Source organism: Biomphalaria glabrata, chromosome 8 (genome assembly GCF_947242115.1).
Source record: "Biomphalaria glabrata chromosome 8, xgBioGlab47.1, whole genome shotgun sequence".
Lineage (NCBI taxonomy): Eukaryota > Metazoa > Mollusca > Gastropoda > Planorbidae > Biomphalaria > Biomphalaria glabrata.
Window position 1 is genome coordinate 6,098,257 of NC_074718.1, and position 20,212 is coordinate 6,118,468.

Sequence of the window (20,212 nt, forward strand, 5' to 3'; positions counted from 1 at the left end):
GCTTGTGTGCTGTCCTTTAGTCTCTAGAACCTGCGGTATTGAAGTATTTTCTTCTTTTTCATCATTCAGGATGTCAGCTTAATCATTTTTTTTCTGGATTCAATGATAACGTCTCATCTTGCTTTGTTGCTTTTAATTGTTCAGTTAACTCATACCCAATAACAGCTCGCCTATAGTCGGTGGACTCTGGCAATGATGTGACTTGAAATTGTCTTGATGCTTCTTTAGACTTAAGAAATTTAAGAAACTCACCTCACTGTGGTCAAAGAAAGTGCTTTATGCGGATGACCTTGTTCTCTTGTCTTGAAATTTTCTCGATGCTTCTTTAGACTTAAGAAATTTAAGAAACGCACCTCACTGTGGTCAAAGAAATGGCTTTATGCGGATGACCTTGTTCTCTGGTCAACCGGGAAGAAAGCCGACCAAATACAGGCAGGATTAAAAGCAGACCTCCAAACCATCTCCTCTTATTGCGACAAATGACAGATTCAGACATATGTTGCCAAAACGACCTGGTCCCTGTTCAGCCTAGGGATCGACATTCTTAAGGCTTCATTCGAGCTTCAACTCGGTGGGCTGCAACTCCAACGTGAAAACACGCCAAAATATCTAAGGGTAACCCTGGATAGAAAGTTGTCAATGATCCAGCACGTCCAGGAAGTTGAAAGAAAAGCCTCGGAGAAGTTAGCGTTACTAAAAAAGCTGGCCAGCACAAAGTGGGGTTCCAAAGCTTACAAGCTACGCACATTATACTTAGGGGCAGTCAGATCACAAATTGAGTACAGCTATACAGTTCAAGTATATGCTAGTAAAACTGCCCTCGAATCACTCGACCGAGTACAATCACAGGCACTAAGCTTCATTTGTGGCACCTTTCGGACAAGCCCAACAAACGCTGATGAAATCTTAACAAGAGTGGCCCCTTTACACTTAAGGAGGGAGATGGTGGTATCAAAATCATCTGGGCTCTCCACTGATAGAATTCCTATTAGAAGAATTAGTACTTGCCCTCCGTGGAGGAGATTGCCAGCCCCACCAATAAACATGTCCCTTATAGGGCAAGAGGGAGCCACCAAGAGGCGATTAACACCTGCCATACTCCAAAACTTGGCATCAGCTACACTAAAGTCCTACCCATCAGATGCCATTTTCTGCTATACCGTAGGGTCGGTAATGAGGGACCCCGATAGATCTGGGGATGGGGCCCTTATAGACTACACAGACCGGACAGAACCAGAGATGCCGATTTCTCCGTCTGAGCTTAAAAGGGTTTTGAGGCGCCAGCCAGACTAGTCAGTCTTGAGCATTGTTCATCATTTTGTTTACGTTACAGTATTACAATTAACTAGTTAGTTAAAAAAAAACATTGTAGAAAACAAAGGTTAGCTTATTAAAAAAAAAATATTGACATTACAATAGAATTATTTCCAAAATTAAACTATTAAGAATAATAAAGAAATGAATAAACTAAGACTATTGTTTAGAGCTAGAGTTTAGAAATATATTTGTAAACTCAATATCTAGATTAAACCAATGGACTAAACAATGAAGTAAAAAAAGGTTGGCCTATCTTCTTCTTGATATTACAGAGCATTGATCAGTGTAGTAACAACATGTACCGTATGTCCGAAATAAATCTAGTAAATTAGATTCAAACTGTTCTATAGCTTACATTGTATGGAAGAAATAGTCAAGGAGATGAAACAAAATAGCGACATGATTAGTTTGTAAATCGTTAGTTCATGTTTAAAATACAGTAGTTTATGTTTGCTCGTGTCCATACAATTTGTCGTTTTTACTGAAAAGCTCAGGGAAATAGGAAATTAATACACGCTGGGAGAATTTTGGTGCCTCTCACCACTTGGTGCCCTGTGCGGCCCGCACCACCCGCACATTGGTAGCTACGCCACTGGTCAGTGCTAAATATATCTTGGGGGCCCTAAGCTATTGCTTGTGTTGCCAAAATTCGGACATGGTCTTCACAAGCAACTGCGGCAATCAACTGGAGAATAACTGAAGGAGGTCTCATTTGTAAATACATTGGTGAAATGCCTGATTTACTAAAGGGTAAGACTGTGTATCTGCATAGGGTCTCACATTTCAAAAGCATATAATTTTTAACAAATTATATGCTTATTAAATATAAGAAAATATGGGAAATAAAATACATTTACAAGTAGGCCTACTCTTGTATTCTTTCCTCATAAATATGACACGTTTGTAGATAAATATTATTAACATTTATATTGAAACTTGAAAAGGGTAATGGCCTTCACAAAAATACTACCCAGGGAATATATATATATTTAGTAATGATGGTGATGGTGACTATGAAAAAATAAGCTAATGGAAATGTGACTTAATTACAAAGGTCCTAAATTTGTGTGTATTTTAAATGAAAATAAAATATGAATTAAAAAAAAAAAAGATATTAAGGCATTTTTTTTTCTTATTTCTATTTATAGCTTTATTAATGGCAAAGGTTTGATTATGAAGACAAAGGATGAGTGCAGTCTTTCACATGACTATGAAAAACCAGTTGCGACCTACATATTTTGTCACATCTAATGCAGACAAAGCTGTTGTCCGCCAGAGGTCTATTTAAGTTTTCTTATCGCATTCTAGTATTTGGTAAGGGCTTTTCTGTGGGCCTCTAATGTATGTCACATGGCCTTCAGGAGAACTCTTTTTTTTTTTTGTAGATCACATGGAGCCAACTACTGTTCTCTATGCCAGTGAGGGCCAAATGTCACCTGAGTTGATCTTTATAGCATTTCTGGGTGGAACCTCCGTTATCCAATCTTCCTTTAAGCTTGCTGAAAAAAAAGATCCAACTCCAATGTCAGTTAGACAAATCAAAACAGACTTCAAAAGACTTTTTTTTCTGATATGTATTTATTTCAAAATGTTTACCAACTATGAAACAAACAAAATACATATAAGTTAATTTTGGTGGACTTGTATTCTAATGTACACTATATATAAAGTAACAAATATGTTGGGTTTTTATTGTATGAAGTAACAAAGTAAAAATATTTTAAATTAAAAATAACAAGTTACACATTTTTTAAAAATACAGCAGCAAGTTAGAAAATGTATTTTAACCACAGTAACCAGTTACTAAATGTATCTAATACACAGCATACAAAAGTTTACACTACTGTGTCACCATGACTTTCTTCACTAACAACAACAAAATGGTTGTTCTATTTGTGTTGGCTGCTCCATCTTTGTAACCACATATTGACATTAGCAGATACACAAGCATCTTTGTAACCACATATTGACATTAGCAGATACACAAGCATCTTTGTAACCACATATTGACATTAGCAGACACACAAGCATCTTTGTAACCACATATTGACATTAGCAGATACACAAGCATCTTTGTAACCACATATTGACATTAGCAGACACACAAGCATCTTTGTAACCACATATTGACATTAGCAGATACACAAACATCTTTGTAACCACATATTGACATTAGCAGATACACAAGCATCTTTGTAACCACATATTGACATTAGCAGATACACAAACATCTTTGTAACCACATATTGACATTAGCAGATACACAAGCATCTTTGTAACCACATATTGACATTAGCAGATACACAAGCATCTTTGTAACCACATATTGACATTAGCAGACACACAAGCATCTTTGTAACCACATATTGACATTAGCAGACACACAAGCATCTTTGTAACCACATATTGACATTAGCAGATACACAAACATCTTTGTAACCACATATTGACATTAGCAGATACACAAGCATCTTTGTAACCACATATTGACATTAGCAGATACACAAGCATCTTTGTAACCACATATTGACATTAGCAGATACACAAGCATCTTTGTAACCACATATTGACATTAGCAGATACACAAGCATCTTTGTAACCACATATTGACATTAGCAGATACACAAGCATCTTTGTAACCACATATTGACATTAGCAGATACACAAGCATCTTTGTAACCACATATTGACATTAGCAGATACACAAGCATCTTTGTAACCACATATTGACATTAGCAGATACAAAAGCATCTTTGTAACCACATATTGACATTAGCAGATACACAAGCATCTTTGTAACCACATATTGACATTAGCAGATACACAAACATCTTTGTAACCACATATTGACATTAGCAGATACACAAGCATCTTTGTAACCACATATTGACATTAGCAGATACACAAGCATCTTTGTAACCACATATTGACATTAGCAGATACACAAGCATCTTTGTAACCACATATTGACATTAGCAGATACACAAGCATCTTTGTAACCACATATTGACATTAGCAGATACACAAGCATCTTTGTAACCAATATTGACATTAGCAGATACACAAGCATCTTTGTAACCCTCCATATTGACATTAGCAGATACACAAGCATCTTTGTAACCACATATTGACATTAGCAGATACATGAGCATCTTTTTATCAAATTTTGACAGCCTTTTTTTAGCCTTGTTACAAATTTAATAAAAGAATACAAAAAGAAAACAAAATGGTAAAAAAAATAAAAAATTCTTCAATACCAATGGAATAGTGTATAAAAATGTAAAAATATAGAAAATCACAGAGCATTCATTTAACTGAGATCATTATTTCATATTGATATTAAATAGGCACATCAAGAAAAGAAGGGTAATAGCTAACATGGGCTTCAAAATAAAAATAATCTTTATTAGCCATAAGGAAATTAATCTTTCAAATTATGCATTACACCAAACAAAACATAATAACTATAGAAAATGAAGTATAGTTCACACCACTTTTTTTTCTATTGCATCTCAGAGGCTGATAAGGTTGACCTTCATTAGCCTCTTTCACCATTCTTCAAATCAGCTGCCTAAGATCTTCTTCCAACACATCTAATGCCTGGCAGTAGTGTATTAGTGTATGGTCCTTACCAAAACTCTGGCCGCCTCATAGGACAGGGCATAGTTGAGGGCTTAGTGTTTTCCACTGGTTCAGATGGCTTTCTTAACTTCCAAATTTCGCACTCCAACTATGAAGGCATCTGTAACAATAATATCCAAAATTCATGTGTTTCCGATGGGTAAGCTTGATGGGCAAGACATTGTATGTCTGCTTCTAATTCCTGTAATGTCTCTCCGTTCTTCTGTTGTCGATTCTTTAATTGCACCTTAAACCATACCCCAAATAATAAGCTTGCTATTTACATCACACATCGAGTGTATCAGGAGGTATTTAGTAGAGTAAATCAGGAATCAAAAATAAAATATACATATAGAGTCTACTAAGAGATTCAAAATAAAAATTAATTATTGTCACAATTAAACAATGTTTATATTACTTTAAAGTCTGTTGTAAAATATATCTATTTTAAATTGAAATTGTTTTTGTTTTTTTAAATCTTCAATTATACCTCTGTGTTTACAATATAGATATAATTTAAAAAAAAAAAACAACTTTCTTTTGCAAAATTAATATTGGTATACAAGAATGCACATACTTAAGTTTGAGAACAAAAGAAAAAGTTTTCAGAAGATCCAAATTTGCAGTTGCACTTGCTATGAGCACAATAAAGGTAAAAACGTATTTTCAAAATCTATTTTAAATTGTAAGATTTAAATGTGACAGATAGACATCACAAAAACAACTTAAAAACCAATGTAACTTTCACGATTATAAATCAATAGCCAGATATGACCTGCAGCCTATGGGCCTTAGTTTGGGTTTTACTGATCTATTGGATTGGATTTAGATCTATGTCAAATATTCACATAACATTTTTTCTATACATTGCCACAAAAATGGACCAGTTTAGCGAACAAATTGATATCAAATATAAAATAATGTGAAAACAGGTTTACCCATTTGTTATGCCTTTCATTCTTTAATAGAGATAAATTTAGGTTGTTTTTTTATTATATTTAGGACCTTCTAGTTGTGGGAGGGACATTAAATATACATTACGGTCTCCGCCATAATCTAAGGAACATTTATGCCAAGTTTTCACAAGTTTGGTCAAATGGTTTTGATTTTTATTTGGGACATACATACATACACCTTACTTTGCGCTTATTATATTAGATATGGCTTGAAATATTTATATAAATATATTACAAAAGAAAAACTCACACCCAAAATATATTTGCAAAAAACTCAATAAAAAATATAAGAAAAATAAGTCAATTATATATGGATTAAGGTATAAGAAAAATAAACCAATAATATATGGACTTATATATAAGTATTTTATAGATTAGAACTTTTGTTTCAAGATGTGTAAATGATGCTAACAAAATGCTCTAAAAAGTAATATACAAAGGTAACTTAGTATTCAAATGACTGAACTAAAATAATGTGATGTTCAACTAAATATTGATTTCAAAATGTCACTAAACTCATAGACTTGGAACTCAAGCACCTGGGGCAAGTTATAATAATAATAATAATCTTTAGTATCCATTTTGTGAAAGCAGATGTGTGTAAATGTGGGCTTGCTTTCGGCTTGATCTATAATAACAAAATGCTCTAAAAAAGTAATATACAAAGGTAACTTAGTATTCAAATGACTGAACTAAAATAATGTGATGTTCAACTAAATATTTGATTTTAAAATGTCACTAAACTCATAGACTTGGAACTCAAGCACGTGGGGCAAGTTATAATAATAATAATAATCTTTAGTATCCATTTTGTGAAAGCATATGTGAGTAAATGTGGGCTTGCTTTCAGCTTGATCTATAATATGAATCTGAAAAACTGTTCCTAAGTTAGGTCAGAGGTGCCCATAAGTTTATTTCTGCCTGCCATTGAAAAAATACACATTGATATGTGTGTTTTAATATGTCAATTTAAATCCTTAATCATGAGTCCAAAGAACGTCAATGATGAACAAAGGAAAACTGTGAGAATGACTATTGAACTAAAAAAAAATAATACAATTACTGCAAGTTGTGGTACTTCCTAGATTACTATTACACTGTATCTGGTCCATAAGATCCCATTATTTCACATCACATTAATTCACATGGGAAAAAATGTTTCTGTATTTGAAAAAAATAAAATCAATTTTATATATAACATCAATGATAAACCAGAACATCACAGCTGTTGTTATTGTGATATTATGGTTAAGAATTAAGTAATTGTTTGTTGTCATTTTGTAAAAAAAACACTTAAAAGGAAGGGATTTAATAAAATGAGAGTCTATAAATTGATTTCTACAAATATGAAGACATCTCTTGTCATTCATTAGTATGTCTAATAGTCAACATTTTCTAGTTCTCTGTTAACAATATTGCTGTAACAAAAATTTAAGAAAACAAAAATCTATTAACTCAGGTTTGTGAGTTGGCATAGGATGAGTTCCATGTGGCTGCATTCTCAAATCCATTTTTACTGTTTGTGTAGTCATTAAAGGTTTGTTTGATTTCTTCCTGTGTTGTCATCACAAATGGACCTGTTCATATAATAGGTTTTTGTATAATAATAATAATCTATATCTTTATAGTATCAACATGCTATCTTATATGAACCTATACAAGATTTAGATTCATGGTCACTTACCAAGTTGTACAACAGGCTCATTGATTGGTTCACCAGAAATGACCACAAAGTGACATAGATGCCCACTCTGTAAATGAACAAAACAATGTTTACCTAGGAAATAAAATTAAACTATGTCCAGATGAAGAGGTCATAAAGAAATCTCTGTAGATAAAATATGCCAGCCTCCTATTGAGAATACTTGTCCATATAATATACATTCTATAAATTACTTGTCTACACATCCTTCATGCCAAACCTCTGTAGATAAAATATGCCAGCCTCCTTTTGAGAATACTTGTCCATATAATATACATTCTATAAATTACTTGTCTACACATCCTTCATGCCAAACCTCTGTAGATAAAATATGCCAGCCTCCTTTTGAGAATACTTGTCCATATAATATACATTCTATAAATTACTTGTCTACACATCCTTCATGCCAAACCTCTGTAGATAAAATATGCCAGCCTCCTATTGAGAATACTTGTCCATATAATATACATTCTATAAATTACTTGTCTACACATCCTTCATGCCAAACCTCTGTAGATAAAATATGCCAGCCTCCTTTTGAGAATACTTGTCCATATAATATACATTCTATAAATTACTTGTCTACACATCCTTCATGCCAAACCTCTGTAGATAAAATATGCCAGCCTCCTTTTGAGAATACTTGTCCATATAATATACATTCTATAAATTACTTGTCTACACATCCTTCATGCCAAACAGCAAAATATGATATTCTTAATTTTGCCTCCATTCAGTAATTAACTCAATGAACTTTCTATACTTGAAAAGTGTTAAGTTGAAAATATAAAGATAGAATGGAATGAAAGAAAAAAAAAGCATTAAACATAAACACAGACTTTTAAGAAATTTTTGAAAAGGCAGATAACTCCTCTTTGACTTCTGCAGAAGATATGTCATAACAAGCAACTCATTTGTTCGACCCTTTAATATGAAATGGATTCAGGAAATAAAAGACTAGAGTACAAACAATGATGTTTAAGTAGTTGAAACACAATTTATAAAAAGAATAATGGCTTCTTTGAATAAAATGATTTTATATGATAAAGTTGTATTTATAAAAAAGAATAATGGCTTCTTTGAATAAAATGATTTTATATGATAAAGTTGTATTTATAAAAAAGAATAATGGCTTCTTTGAATAAAATGATTTTATATGATAAAGTTGTATTTATAAAAAAGAATAATGGCTTCTTTGAATAAAATGATTTTATATGATAAAGTTGTATTTATAAAAAAGAATAATGGCTTCTTTGGATAAAATGATTTTATATGATAAAGTTGTATTTATAAAAAAGAATAATGGCTTCTTTGAATAAAATGATTTTATATGATAAAGTTGTATTTATAAAAAAGAATAATGGCTTCTTTGAATAAAATGATTTTATATGATAAAGTTGTATTTATAAAAAAGAATAATGGCTTCTTTGAATAAAATGATTTTATATGATAAAGTTGTATTTATAAAAAAGAATAATGGCTTCTTTGAATAAAATGATTTTATATGATAAAGTTGTATTTATAAAAAAGAATAATGGCTTCTTTGAATAAAATGATTTTATATGATAAAGTTGTATTTATAAAAAAGAATAATGGCTTCTTTGAATAAAATGATTTTATATGATAAAGTTGTATTTATAAAAAAGAATAATGGCTTCTTTGAATAAAATGATTTTATATGATAAAGTTGTATTTATAAAAAAGAATAATGGCTTCTTTGAATAAAATGATTTTATATGATAAAGTTGTATTTATAAAAAAGAATAATGGCTTCTTTGAATAAAATGATTTTATATGATAAAGTTGTATTTATAAAAAAACAGTTCATTTGGTTTAGAACCACTAACAAAATCTGATTTTAAATATCATAACAATGTTTTAATTTCCCAGAAACATTCACAAAAGTGGCTTAATTTTTTAGACTACTATATTTTTAGTCTTTTGAAATTGCCCTCCCCCATTTTAGTTAGCTCATCCAGTGATTGTCATCACGTGCTCAATAGTAATACTCCTTTCTCATTCTATTCAACTCTGTGAGATTGAAGCATCCTAAAATATTGTAATGTTATAAAGCAACTATTCAGTTCAGTTCAAGTAGAATTACCTTGTTATGTACATGGACAGAGTCACCATCAGTCTTGAATGTAACAGTGTGATGAGATCTACACAGCTGACTTTTCTCTTCGGGACCTAAAGGTCAAATCAAAACCAGACAATGATGGAAGAAAACGACAACCCAGAACTCATAGTGTTGTTAATAGAAATAAACTTTTTCATCATTTAATTTTTAGTCTAAATTCCATGAGTGATGAAGAATTTCTAATAATTATACCCTGTAAGTGACTGCAAAGTTTTTCAATAGGGATAGCAGGTGTCAATGCTTTCAACAACTCAATGTTGGTTTGATCAATTGAGCCAAACGGATCTTTTATGAAGATCAATGTAGACAAGAGAACCCAAACATATACAAGGGTAGAACATCCTTGATATCGATATGGACCATTTCACCTATCTGAGAAGTAGGGTAAGCAAAGATGGTGGAACTCATGACAATATATGAACCCCCATTGATAAATCTAAGCTTGCCTTCACCACTCTTCAAACTATCTGGAGCTCCAAAGCATTGTCTTAATAGAACAAATCTGAATCTTAACACAAATGCTGAGTCAGTTCTTCTATACCAGTGATGCCCAACCTATTTCAAGCTGCGGGCCATTTTAATTTCCAACACTAGTGTCGTGGGCCATACGATGGAAAAGATACAAAAATTTAATGAAATTGACCTGAAACTATTTTATTTCAAACCCGAGGATCTAGTACTTGCATTGAATTATTGGGACATTTGAATTTTCTCTTTACACTTCAAAAAATGGCTTAAGTTCTGTTCATATTGTGTTGTTCTTGTTTTTAAAAACAGCCACAATTTCTATATAAAAACAAACAAGTTGGCTAGCAATGGTATCATGTTCTACAAAAAACTAAAGATCCGTTCACTTTTCTTAGTAGATTCTATAGTCCTATTTCATGAACTTTTAAATGTTAAATGCCTTGGTAGTAATCCATTACAAAAACAGTGAGGGCCCTAACGTTGGTAAAGAAACATTTTGATGGGGAATTTTCTGTATTTTGTGCCGACGTTTCGGCGGGCCGGATGGAAGCACATTGCAGGCCAGATCTGGCCCGCCGGCCGTATTTTGGGCATCACTGTTCTATATGGTTCTGAGACGAGTCATGAAAACAAAAAGGGAAAAACTCCAGACCTACCCAAACAGATGCCTATGCTGGATATTGGGAATTGGGTGGTCCAAAAAGATATCTACTGTTAACTTGTTGGAGAGGATCTAGAAAAAAAAAAACCAAAGCCCAAGATATAAGTGGAGTTGGTCAGAAAAAAGTATGCAAAAACCCAAATACCATAGTTGCAAGTTGGAATGGGCAAAGGTAATAAGGAAAGCGAGCATCTGAAAGAGGTTACAATCAGCAAAGGTGAGGACACTAGAATGACAAGGTAACAAATAAAGAAAGCTGCTCAGAAATAAGTTTGGAGGAGAGGTGTGGTTGCAGCCATATGCTACCCTGGTGGTTCACAGGAATAAATCAAGAAAATCAGTGCTCAGTTTCTACACAAAAGAGTAAAGAATGTAAGGGGAGATAATAAGAAATGAAACATTTTTATTTAAGAGTCAGGGAGGTACATATATATATATATATATATACACACATTGTTTACATTACAATTTGTTTACCAATGTCATAGGCTGTTGCTACACAGTAACTCTCTCTTACTTACCAAACCAAGCTTCTCCAGACAAAATATAAACAAATGTGTTCCAGTCTTTGGGCACAGGTTGATCCAACTGGGACCCAGGAGACATTTTGAAGTCAAGGTAATAGACTGGAGTTCTAGTGTACACAGGTGACTAGGCAAAATAATATAGTCCATTAATTAAAAAACATATTAATAATTAAAAAGAAACATGACATGTAGATTCTAACATCACAAAAAAAATATTTTTTTAAATTTTACAAAAAATATTTACTCACCTTAATGTCAAAAGCTTCTCCAGCAATGACCTTAACTTTGACACCATTCTTCTCTCCTTTGGGGATATCCTTGTCCACAAGTTCCTGATAGGCAGGGGCAATCATCTTATCAGCCTTTCTAAGGTTCACCCATAGTTGTAGGCCCTTGGCCAAATCATTTCCAGGCATCTCACAATGAACAATGCCTCTCCCTGCAGTCATCCACTACAAAGTGTAAACATGAGAACTATCAACCATGGTGTTTGAATGTGTATAATAATGGAAATTGTTGTAAGACGCTGAAGTTAAAATTATTCATATCTATCAGGCAAGCTGATTGCAAAAAAAAAAAAAAAAAAAAAAAAAAATTACAAAACAAGGAATTAATTACATGCATGTGTACAGGACTTATGTATTTAAGTTAAGGTAGAAGAAGACTAGGGACAGAAATATAGCCGTCTGGTCAAGTGGTATGTGCTCTAGACTGTTGTTAAACGGTACCATGTTCCAACTCTGCTCACCCCTGTCCTGCGATGTCGCATGATCCCGTTGGCAGTTGTGTAGGATGTATCTTATCTTCAAAACTAAAGAAACATCTGAAACATGCACACAATAATAATAATAATAATTTTTTTTTTATGTTACCTGTAAATCTCCAGCCTTAATTGTTCCTTTATTTCCTAGAAAGTCTTCATGATTTGTTTCCCCTTCCAACATGTAGGTCACCTAAAGATAGTAGCATAATGTTTCGTTTAAAGTTAACATAATAATAATAATAATCATACTGATTTTAATAATAATAATAATAATGGCAATGTCTTCAATCCATAAGAATGAGTTAATAAATACATAACTAAAACCATCATATGTTTTGTCCACATGCAAATACAGATACAATATGCAGGCCTGAATGTGTAGTTCTTTCCATTAATTATAGTAAATTGTTAAGGGTTAATACTAGACTTGATGCGTAAATTTGTGATTTGTTTATTTTTAGCAGTGATACTTAGCCACTGTAATGTTAAGTTAACAAAATAGGACTGAGGATAGATAGGAAACAAAAATTAGTTCGCAGCAAAGCATCTTTTTAGGTATTTCAATGCTAGTAATAATTTGAAGAACTTTTTTGGACTTAAGCTCTTGTAGTGACAGCAACAACAGTGGAGGATTTCCACTGGTTAAAAGTGTTTCCAGAGTTTATCAACTAATTTGGCCTAGCATAGTGTTCTATTTATTGGATTAGTTTATTGAAGTTAGTAGTTAACATTATTTTAGTCAACAATCTATATAGAACAGAGCTAAAGTTCTTAATAAAATAATGTGCTTTTGATGAGAAAAGTCCTATTTGAATTCCATGTCCAAATAATAAATAAATAAGTCCTGTACTTTTGTATCATTTCAGCATCTTGTTTTTTTTTTTTTTAAATTGGTCTATATTCAGTCAACCTTGCTTTCGTTACAGAGCCCTGCGCCCTGACTTACTGTGGAAGGTTTGGGCTAGCATGTAATAATCTTCAATTTTGAAGGAACATCCGAAACATCTAAAATAAGCATAAAACAAACCAATTTTGCATTTAAAATCTTAATGCAAAGTTTCTAATAATCATTTTTAAATCTAAATAAAAAGCAAGTCAGTAGGTCAAAGCCTCCTCCTGTTCTTCTTCAGCATTCTCCTTATCAGGTTGGAGAATTTAGATAACTGCACAGTGGTTTCCAGATCAGGCAAACTCACATTTATTAGTGATTAGAACAGTCAGAAACTAACATTTTCAACTGACAAAATGTCATCTAAACTTACTGTTTCAAAGCCACGATGAGGGTGATCAGGAAATCCTGCAGGATACTGGCCACAGAACTCATCAAGCAATAGAAAAGGGTCAAAATTCTTCAACTGGGGAAGACAGAGAATACAAGTAGGACACATTATAAACATTTAAATAAAAATAAATTATGGCTTTTATGTAGCGCTACTTTCATGCTTATAGCATGCTCAGAGCTCATGCTCAGGTGACGAAAGACTGTAGCAGTCAACTGTTAAAAATTTCTACTAATGGAGCATAGACAACTTTAGATTTAAAAAAATGTATAGGCCATCTTGCAGATATTTAGATCAACAATCAAACCATAAACCAAGTGCAAGAATATAAATACCTAGGCAAAACCATAAACAACAAGTTGACATGGAATGAACACTGTCAAAATCTTTACATGAAGATATATCAAAGACTTTTTTTTTCTTAGGAAGCTACCAAAATTTAATTGACAAAACAATAATTAAACTTTTTTATAAAGCTACCACAAGTAATCTAGTTACCTCTGTGATCACTTGCTAGTATGTTAATACTTCAATGGCACAAAGACACTGACTAAATAGACTAATTAAAAAAGCATCATCTATCACTCAAACACAGCTATCCAATTGAAGAACTAGTTTATGAACGATGCCTTTCCAAAAAAAAAAATGTGCACCCCTTGAACCACAGTTAAATCAGATCTGGACAAAGTTGTTAGTTCCTCCCCATTAAGGCTACAACAGAAATATTTAAAACTCTTATATTCCGCTCTCCATCAGGGTGTTTCAAGGTTATTAGCTGTCAAAGAAAAATACACAGAAAGCCCAATTCATAAAGCGCTGGTTATGTGTGAGTGTTTGGTGTGGGAATGTTGTTTGTGTTTGCATCTATATTGTTTTTGTTATAGTAGTATCCTAATGCTGAGGTGGACAATAATATCCAAACTGAATTCCCACTTGTTTGGACCAATAAAATAATCTTGTCTTATAATATAAATGTATATTATATTGTAGTAAATCTAAGGCAGGCAACTCAACAAAGTTCTACAGTAAATAAATAAGTATGCTTATTCACCAGGACAAACACGCAACAGCCTTCAACATTCAAAGAGTCTTGTTCCTAATTCTACCAGTCCTTTCCCCAGCAAAGCTGAATACGGATGGACAGCCTTCAACGCTTCACTCCAGATCCCTACTACAGTCTTCAGGCAGCACAAAAGATGGATCCTTAGTATACAACAATTCCGACTCTTCCTAAACACTATTCGTTCTTTTATCCCAGCTTCTTCCTGTCCTTGTCCAATAGTGCGCTCATACGCACCATGAGCACTGGTGTAAGGCAGGCTTACAACAATAATATATATAGAGAAATCTGTATTGTATTATTTTTAAAACATTTGTATTTCTAGAACTAAGCCATTTAAGGAGTAATGATGATTCAACATTAAATTTATATAAGGTATATATATAAGGTATAAAGTGCCCTAGATATAGAAAGAACCCTTACCTCCGAGCGACCAATACTTCTTCGAACTCGAGCCCCCATGCCTTCATCTTGCTCAATGCTTTCAAAAGTCAAGTTCACAGTGCGAGACATTATTCACTTTTACAAAGAAAAGTACATATAATCTAAAATAAAATAAATGTTCTAGATGTATTTGTATTGTAGATATAGCTCTAATCTATTTGAATTTATGATTAATAATAATATACATCCTATTTAAAGATTCTTGGTATAGATTGATTTTAATATAAAAATATAATACTATAATATAAGAAACAGCTTATATAGTAGGCCTATAGATAATACAACCTATTAAAATAATAAAATATAGATTCTAATTATTCTAATTATATTCTAATGATGTCATATTTACTATTTTAATAAACTTAGAATTTAATAGATCTATATTTGTAGACTCTCTGTCTCTCTATAATGAATATATATATAATAATATATATATATATATATATATATATATATAGGCCTATATATATATATATATATATATATATATATATTTATACAACTATTAACTTTAGTCTATGTCTACTATAGAAGACCATACTTATACTAGGCTACTGTTAAATACTGGAATAGATATAGAATATAGATCTAGTAACTAGTACTTAGTATAGTATTAGCATAGTTTAGTAAAGTAGACAGTAGTCAAGACAATATATATAGTAGATCTATAACTTAAATAACTATAATTATAATAAACTATCTTAGTCTTTAGTATCTATCTATTTTAATCTATTATTCTATAGTACTTGTACTGTTAATACTAATCGTATAATAATAATTCTATTTTATACTATCATAACTATGCCTATGCCACTATATGGACAATGGCTCATTTAATTGACAATGGATAGATTATAATCTAGATCTAGTATTTTAATATCTATTAAAATTAAAGTAGAATCTATATTAGTATTAGTATACATCTCTGGAGTCTAGAATCTAGATTATTTTCTAGACTAGATATAAATGACAGAAACTACTTCTACGTTATAAAACCAGTAGGTATAAAACATTATCATTACATCACAAATCTAGAGGTTCTAAGGATTCTAGATCTATAAAAAAATTCTATATAGTATATTTTAGTATATAGACTATAGTCTTGTCTAGATAGACTATACTTATAGTTATAGAGACTTTCGAAATAGTTCGAAATCAAGGGAGATTACTCTCATAAATAAAACAGACAAGAGAGATCTAGATTCGACCTAGATCTAAATCTAGCTGATATTTCGAGCTTCCATATGGCCAATATGGGTCAAAGACCTATAGATCTAGATCCTATGGTACAAGCCGTCCTGCAAAAGAAGGACATGTTCTCCATTTTATGACCTTGTCCTCCGTCCGGCTTGCAGGCATTGACCTAACTTAAAATTATGAAAAAAATGTTCGGCTTTTACTCTGTTGTTTACTGCACTGGCATAATATATCATTCAATATTCAGCCTCGGTAATCCTGCATGCATAGATCTATATAATATCTTCTGGCTTTGGTCTTACACAAACTCAAACATTGAAGAAGGATGACAAAAATATTTTTATTACAATCTCTTTCTTTAACAGATATTCCTAGATCTATATTCTATGCCTATGCTGTTGAAATAATTAAGAAACCTGTAACTCAGAGCTCCTATGACTCGTGTTTTGTTTTTTTAAATTATATTGCATTCCCGGGTATAAAATGCTAATAAATTAGTATCACTATCACTAATGATGAACTAATATGAAAGGTTGCTTTGTGTGATATATAGGCCTATTACCGAAAAGTATAAAAGTGTAGTCGTATACGGAATTTGATTTAAAGGACATGATTTATAAAACAAATTTTAAGCCTAGATTTTTTTAAGCTGCCCTCGAATCCTTTAATTGTAATGGTAGTCATCCTTTTTGTTCTCATCCGAGCGTGTCTGGTAACCCTTTTTGGACAAGCTTACTAGATAGCCTATATAATAATATAGATCTAAATCTAGTCTTTAATTAGGTCTAGATTTATATAACACTGTTATATTAGGCCTACCGTCCATCCCAGAAAAAAAAAAAACTGCCGATGACAGACGTAGACGGCGAAAAGAAAATCTAAATCGACCACCTGCGGACAATGATTATGCTTGCCTTAGTTGTGGCAAAATATGTAGGTCACAGCTGGGGCTGCGCAGCAACGGGAAATATTGTATTCCTCAACCTCACTAATTTTCGGACTCAAAGACAAGCCTTATTATTGACTTTCAATGGTTGAGGCAAAGAGGCTGATGGAGTCAGCCATGAAAATCAATAATTTAAACTGAGAATCTCTCATACTTATGAATTATAACCAGGGCCGCCATCGTTCGAAATTTTTAAAAAATGCCGCCCCCTTCCTTTTTTTTTTTCTAGAAAAAGAAATGTATTACGACGGAGATGGACACTGTACCAAACGCGTCCGTTGATTTAAATCCATGTTTGTAGATCATTCTTTTTTATTTCCTTTTAATATTCGCACCGTTGTCGTTTCCCTCATGCCCTATTCAATGTTTTATTTCCAATTGTAACATTCCTACATTTTTATTTCTATTGCGAGGTTACAAATTCCTTCTCCAGTTGTATCAGTAATTGGACGAAACCCCAGAAAATGTTAATGTATTGCTACATGAGGTGTAATGGAACCAGAAGCAATGACGATAGTGACTTGTTCGCTATGAGACATATCTGGTGTACAATCTAAGTGTTCTTGAAAGTATGTGTGTGCTTATACAATTTTTAGGATTTTATTTTCTATTTCATTTCATTTTTAAATTGCCTGTATTAATTGATACAAAAACCCGTTTGCATGTGTGTGTGTGTATATCATTTTAAAGCGAGACTTAGCCGATAAAGGATTGTTAAGGCTGCCTTTTAAAATCTTTTTTTAATGCGTTGCATCATTTGTTGTTTTCTTTTAACGAGAATTTAAAAAAAAAATTCTTTCTGCATTATGTTCGTGTCTTTTCAGAATAAATATGGCCCTAATCATTGACTCCTTTTGTACCTGTAATGTCGTCTTTATTTATTTATTCCTAAAACAACAAGCATGGACCATTACATACTAAATACAGAAGCTCTAAAGCCATTGACGATGAACCATTTTCAACGTTTCGTACTGTTTGGTCATGATTGTATTTTGGAGAGATGTGCTATTGGTCAACAATCACCTGACATACGCGGATTCAGAGGTGCCTACAAATTTATCCAACTCAGCACTAGCACAAAAAGAAGCAACTCAGCGCTGAATATTTTTCTTCAATTGATATAAAATAAATAATCCTAAGTACAAGTCACTTATACAAGGACTTGAAATAAAACACATTAAGGCAGTGTTTCTCAAATATTTCCGGGTGACAATGACAACCCAGGACATAACAAAATTTTCAAAGCTTGGGACTTAGAGGTGCGATGTAGGCTCCCACAGTGAGGCCCGTGATTTTTTTCTAAGAATGTAATGAAAAAGAAAAGAAACTTAAGTCTTTATTATAACACAATATTTAAGTTTTATTTTTCCTTTATAGTAATTAAACGCTATGTTTACAATCCAAAATTAAATAATGAAATTTCTTTCGAACGAGTCCGTTTTTTTTTGTTTTTTTTTTGAAATAGTGTTGCCTACATAATTTTTGAGCGTTGTAAAAAGCTCTTTCTGGAGATAGAATTGAACATTCGGCGGGTTTCCGCTCAAGTCGGCAAGGAATTTTATTTTGAGGCCGGGCCCCGGAGCTGAGCGTATTCTGGCGTTATCAGAAATTCTTTCTCTTAGCGTTTAAGAATATAGAAAAAGGCCAATATTAATGAGTGTTCATTTAGAACGCACTATTCATCCTAGTTAAAAAAAAATCTAGTAATTAAGTATTATTCGAGGGACATTCTAAGTATATATAGCTTACGGACGTCTGTAATGGGCGTGATGTTTTTATAAGATCATTTTCGAGCTAAGTAAGACGTCTCTGTAGCGGACCTTTTTTTTTTCACAAAAAAATCGTCACTATAATGGATTGCAAGAAATTCGACCAATCTCAGATAAGAAAATCCAGAAGAATCACACTAGCGGAGACGTTTTGAAATGTTTTTTTCATAAAGTTTTAACCTAACCTCCTAACCTCCCCCTTTCAATCTAGCAATGCAGGTGTCATTTTTTAAAATACCGGTATCAAATGAAAGTATTAAATAACATTGGGGCCGCCGCGAGGGTTGTGGCCGCCTGCGTGCGAAATTTTAAAATGCCCCCCTCCTTTTTTTTTTTTTTGGAAAAAAAAATTCATTAAGATTGAGCTGGACACTGTTCCAAAAGTGGCATTGGATTAAAATCCATTTTTATAGGCCATTCTATTTTTCCCTTTTATATTCGCACTGTTGTTGTACCCCTCAGTACAACTATGAATCATGAAGCATGCGCTAGGAACAATTTCGGACATAAGTGCCAACAGAAATCTAACATCTTGATGGTGTTTTTTTGTGTGATAAACTTAAACATCTCGTTCAGACTACTTGCTTAGGCTCCTGTACTTGCGACGATGAATTTATAATTGATGAGCTGCGGCAGGTATATTACAATGAACAAAGGAAATGATCCTGATCTATATACTGTGTTGTCTTTATATGAGAAACGAGTCCTTGTAATCACAACAAATTTCCGTAAGGATCAATAAAGCAGTCTTAGTCTTAGTCTTATACCATTTCTCGAGAACTTTTACTACTCAACAGTGTTATATGGTCTGGACTCTTGATATGTTAACTTGTTTGTTATTGTAAAATTAATCTTACTTAAAATTAATTAAAATTATTATTAATCCGAAAAAAAAGCTCGAAATACAAAAGCCATTGTCAGTGGAACTTTTTCAACGTTCTGTACACTTTCATGACAATCATCACGATTGTATTTTGGAGAGATGTGCATTGTATCCACAATCATCTGACATACACGGATTCAGAGTTGTCTAGAAATTTATCCAACAAATGAATCAACTAAGCACTGAATATTTTTCTTGAGTTTAAAGAAAGTAAATAATCCTAAGTACAAGTCACTTAAACAATGACTTGTCAAAAAAAAAACAGGGTAAGGCAGTGTTTCTCACATTCCCGGGTGGCGACTCCCTAGATAACATTTTCGTTTAAGCCCACAATAGAAGTTAGAGCCCAGAGGAGCGATGTAAGGCCTCGACAGTGAGGCCCTTGAGTTTTTTTTTAAAGAAAGCAATAAAAAAGAAAAGAAACTTAGTCATAATTTTGTAGGTTTCATTTTTCATTTATATGAATTGAACACTGTGT

General features: G+C 32.6%; 1 protein-coding gene across 3 annotated transcripts; it reads right to left on the reverse strand.

The window, feature by feature from the left end:
- Positions 1-3,004: 3,004 nt before the first annotated feature.
- Positions 3,005-16,112, reverse strand: LOC106064550 (pirin-like). 3 transcript variants are annotated; one of them, XM_056039156.1, is made up of 9 exons: positions 16,061-16,112; positions 14,919-15,040; positions 13,418-13,510; positions 12,265-12,345; positions 11,641-11,844; positions 11,387-11,516; positions 9,701-9,786; positions 7,579-7,645; positions 3,005-7,471 (listed from the first exon to the last, which is right to left on the reverse strand). In XM_056039156.1, the coding sequence occupies exons 2-9, from the start codon at positions 15,006-15,008 to the stop codon at positions 7,350-7,352; spliced, it is 873 nt and encodes a 290-aa protein (XP_055895131.1). In that variant the 5' UTR covers positions 15,009-15,040; positions 16,061-16,112; the 3' UTR covers positions 3,005-7,349. The 3 variants fall into 3 exon arrangements, with proteins under 3 accessions (XP_055895131.1, XP_055895130.1, XP_055895132.1); XM_056039155.1 differs by having other exon boundaries at positions 15,962-16,105; XM_056039157.1 differs by having other exon boundaries at positions 14,919-15,014; positions 15,962-16,074.
- Positions 16,113-20,212: the final 4,100 nt, after the last annotated feature.

Bases quoted from the DNA above. Each gene is read 5' to 3' on its own strand.
- LOC106064550 (XM_056039156.1), bottom strand. From the start codon at position 15,008: ATGTCTCGCACTGTGAACTTGACTTTTGAAAGCATTGAGCAAGATGAA. The intron at 12,346-13,417 runs GTAAGTTTAGAT...TACTATCTTTAG, and splicing joins CTCATCGTGGCTTTGAAACA to GTGACCTACATGTTGGAAGG. The intron at 7,472-7,578 runs GTAAGTGACCAT...TTATATGAACAG, and splicing joins TGAGCCTGTTGTACAACTTG to GTCCATTTGTGATGACAACA.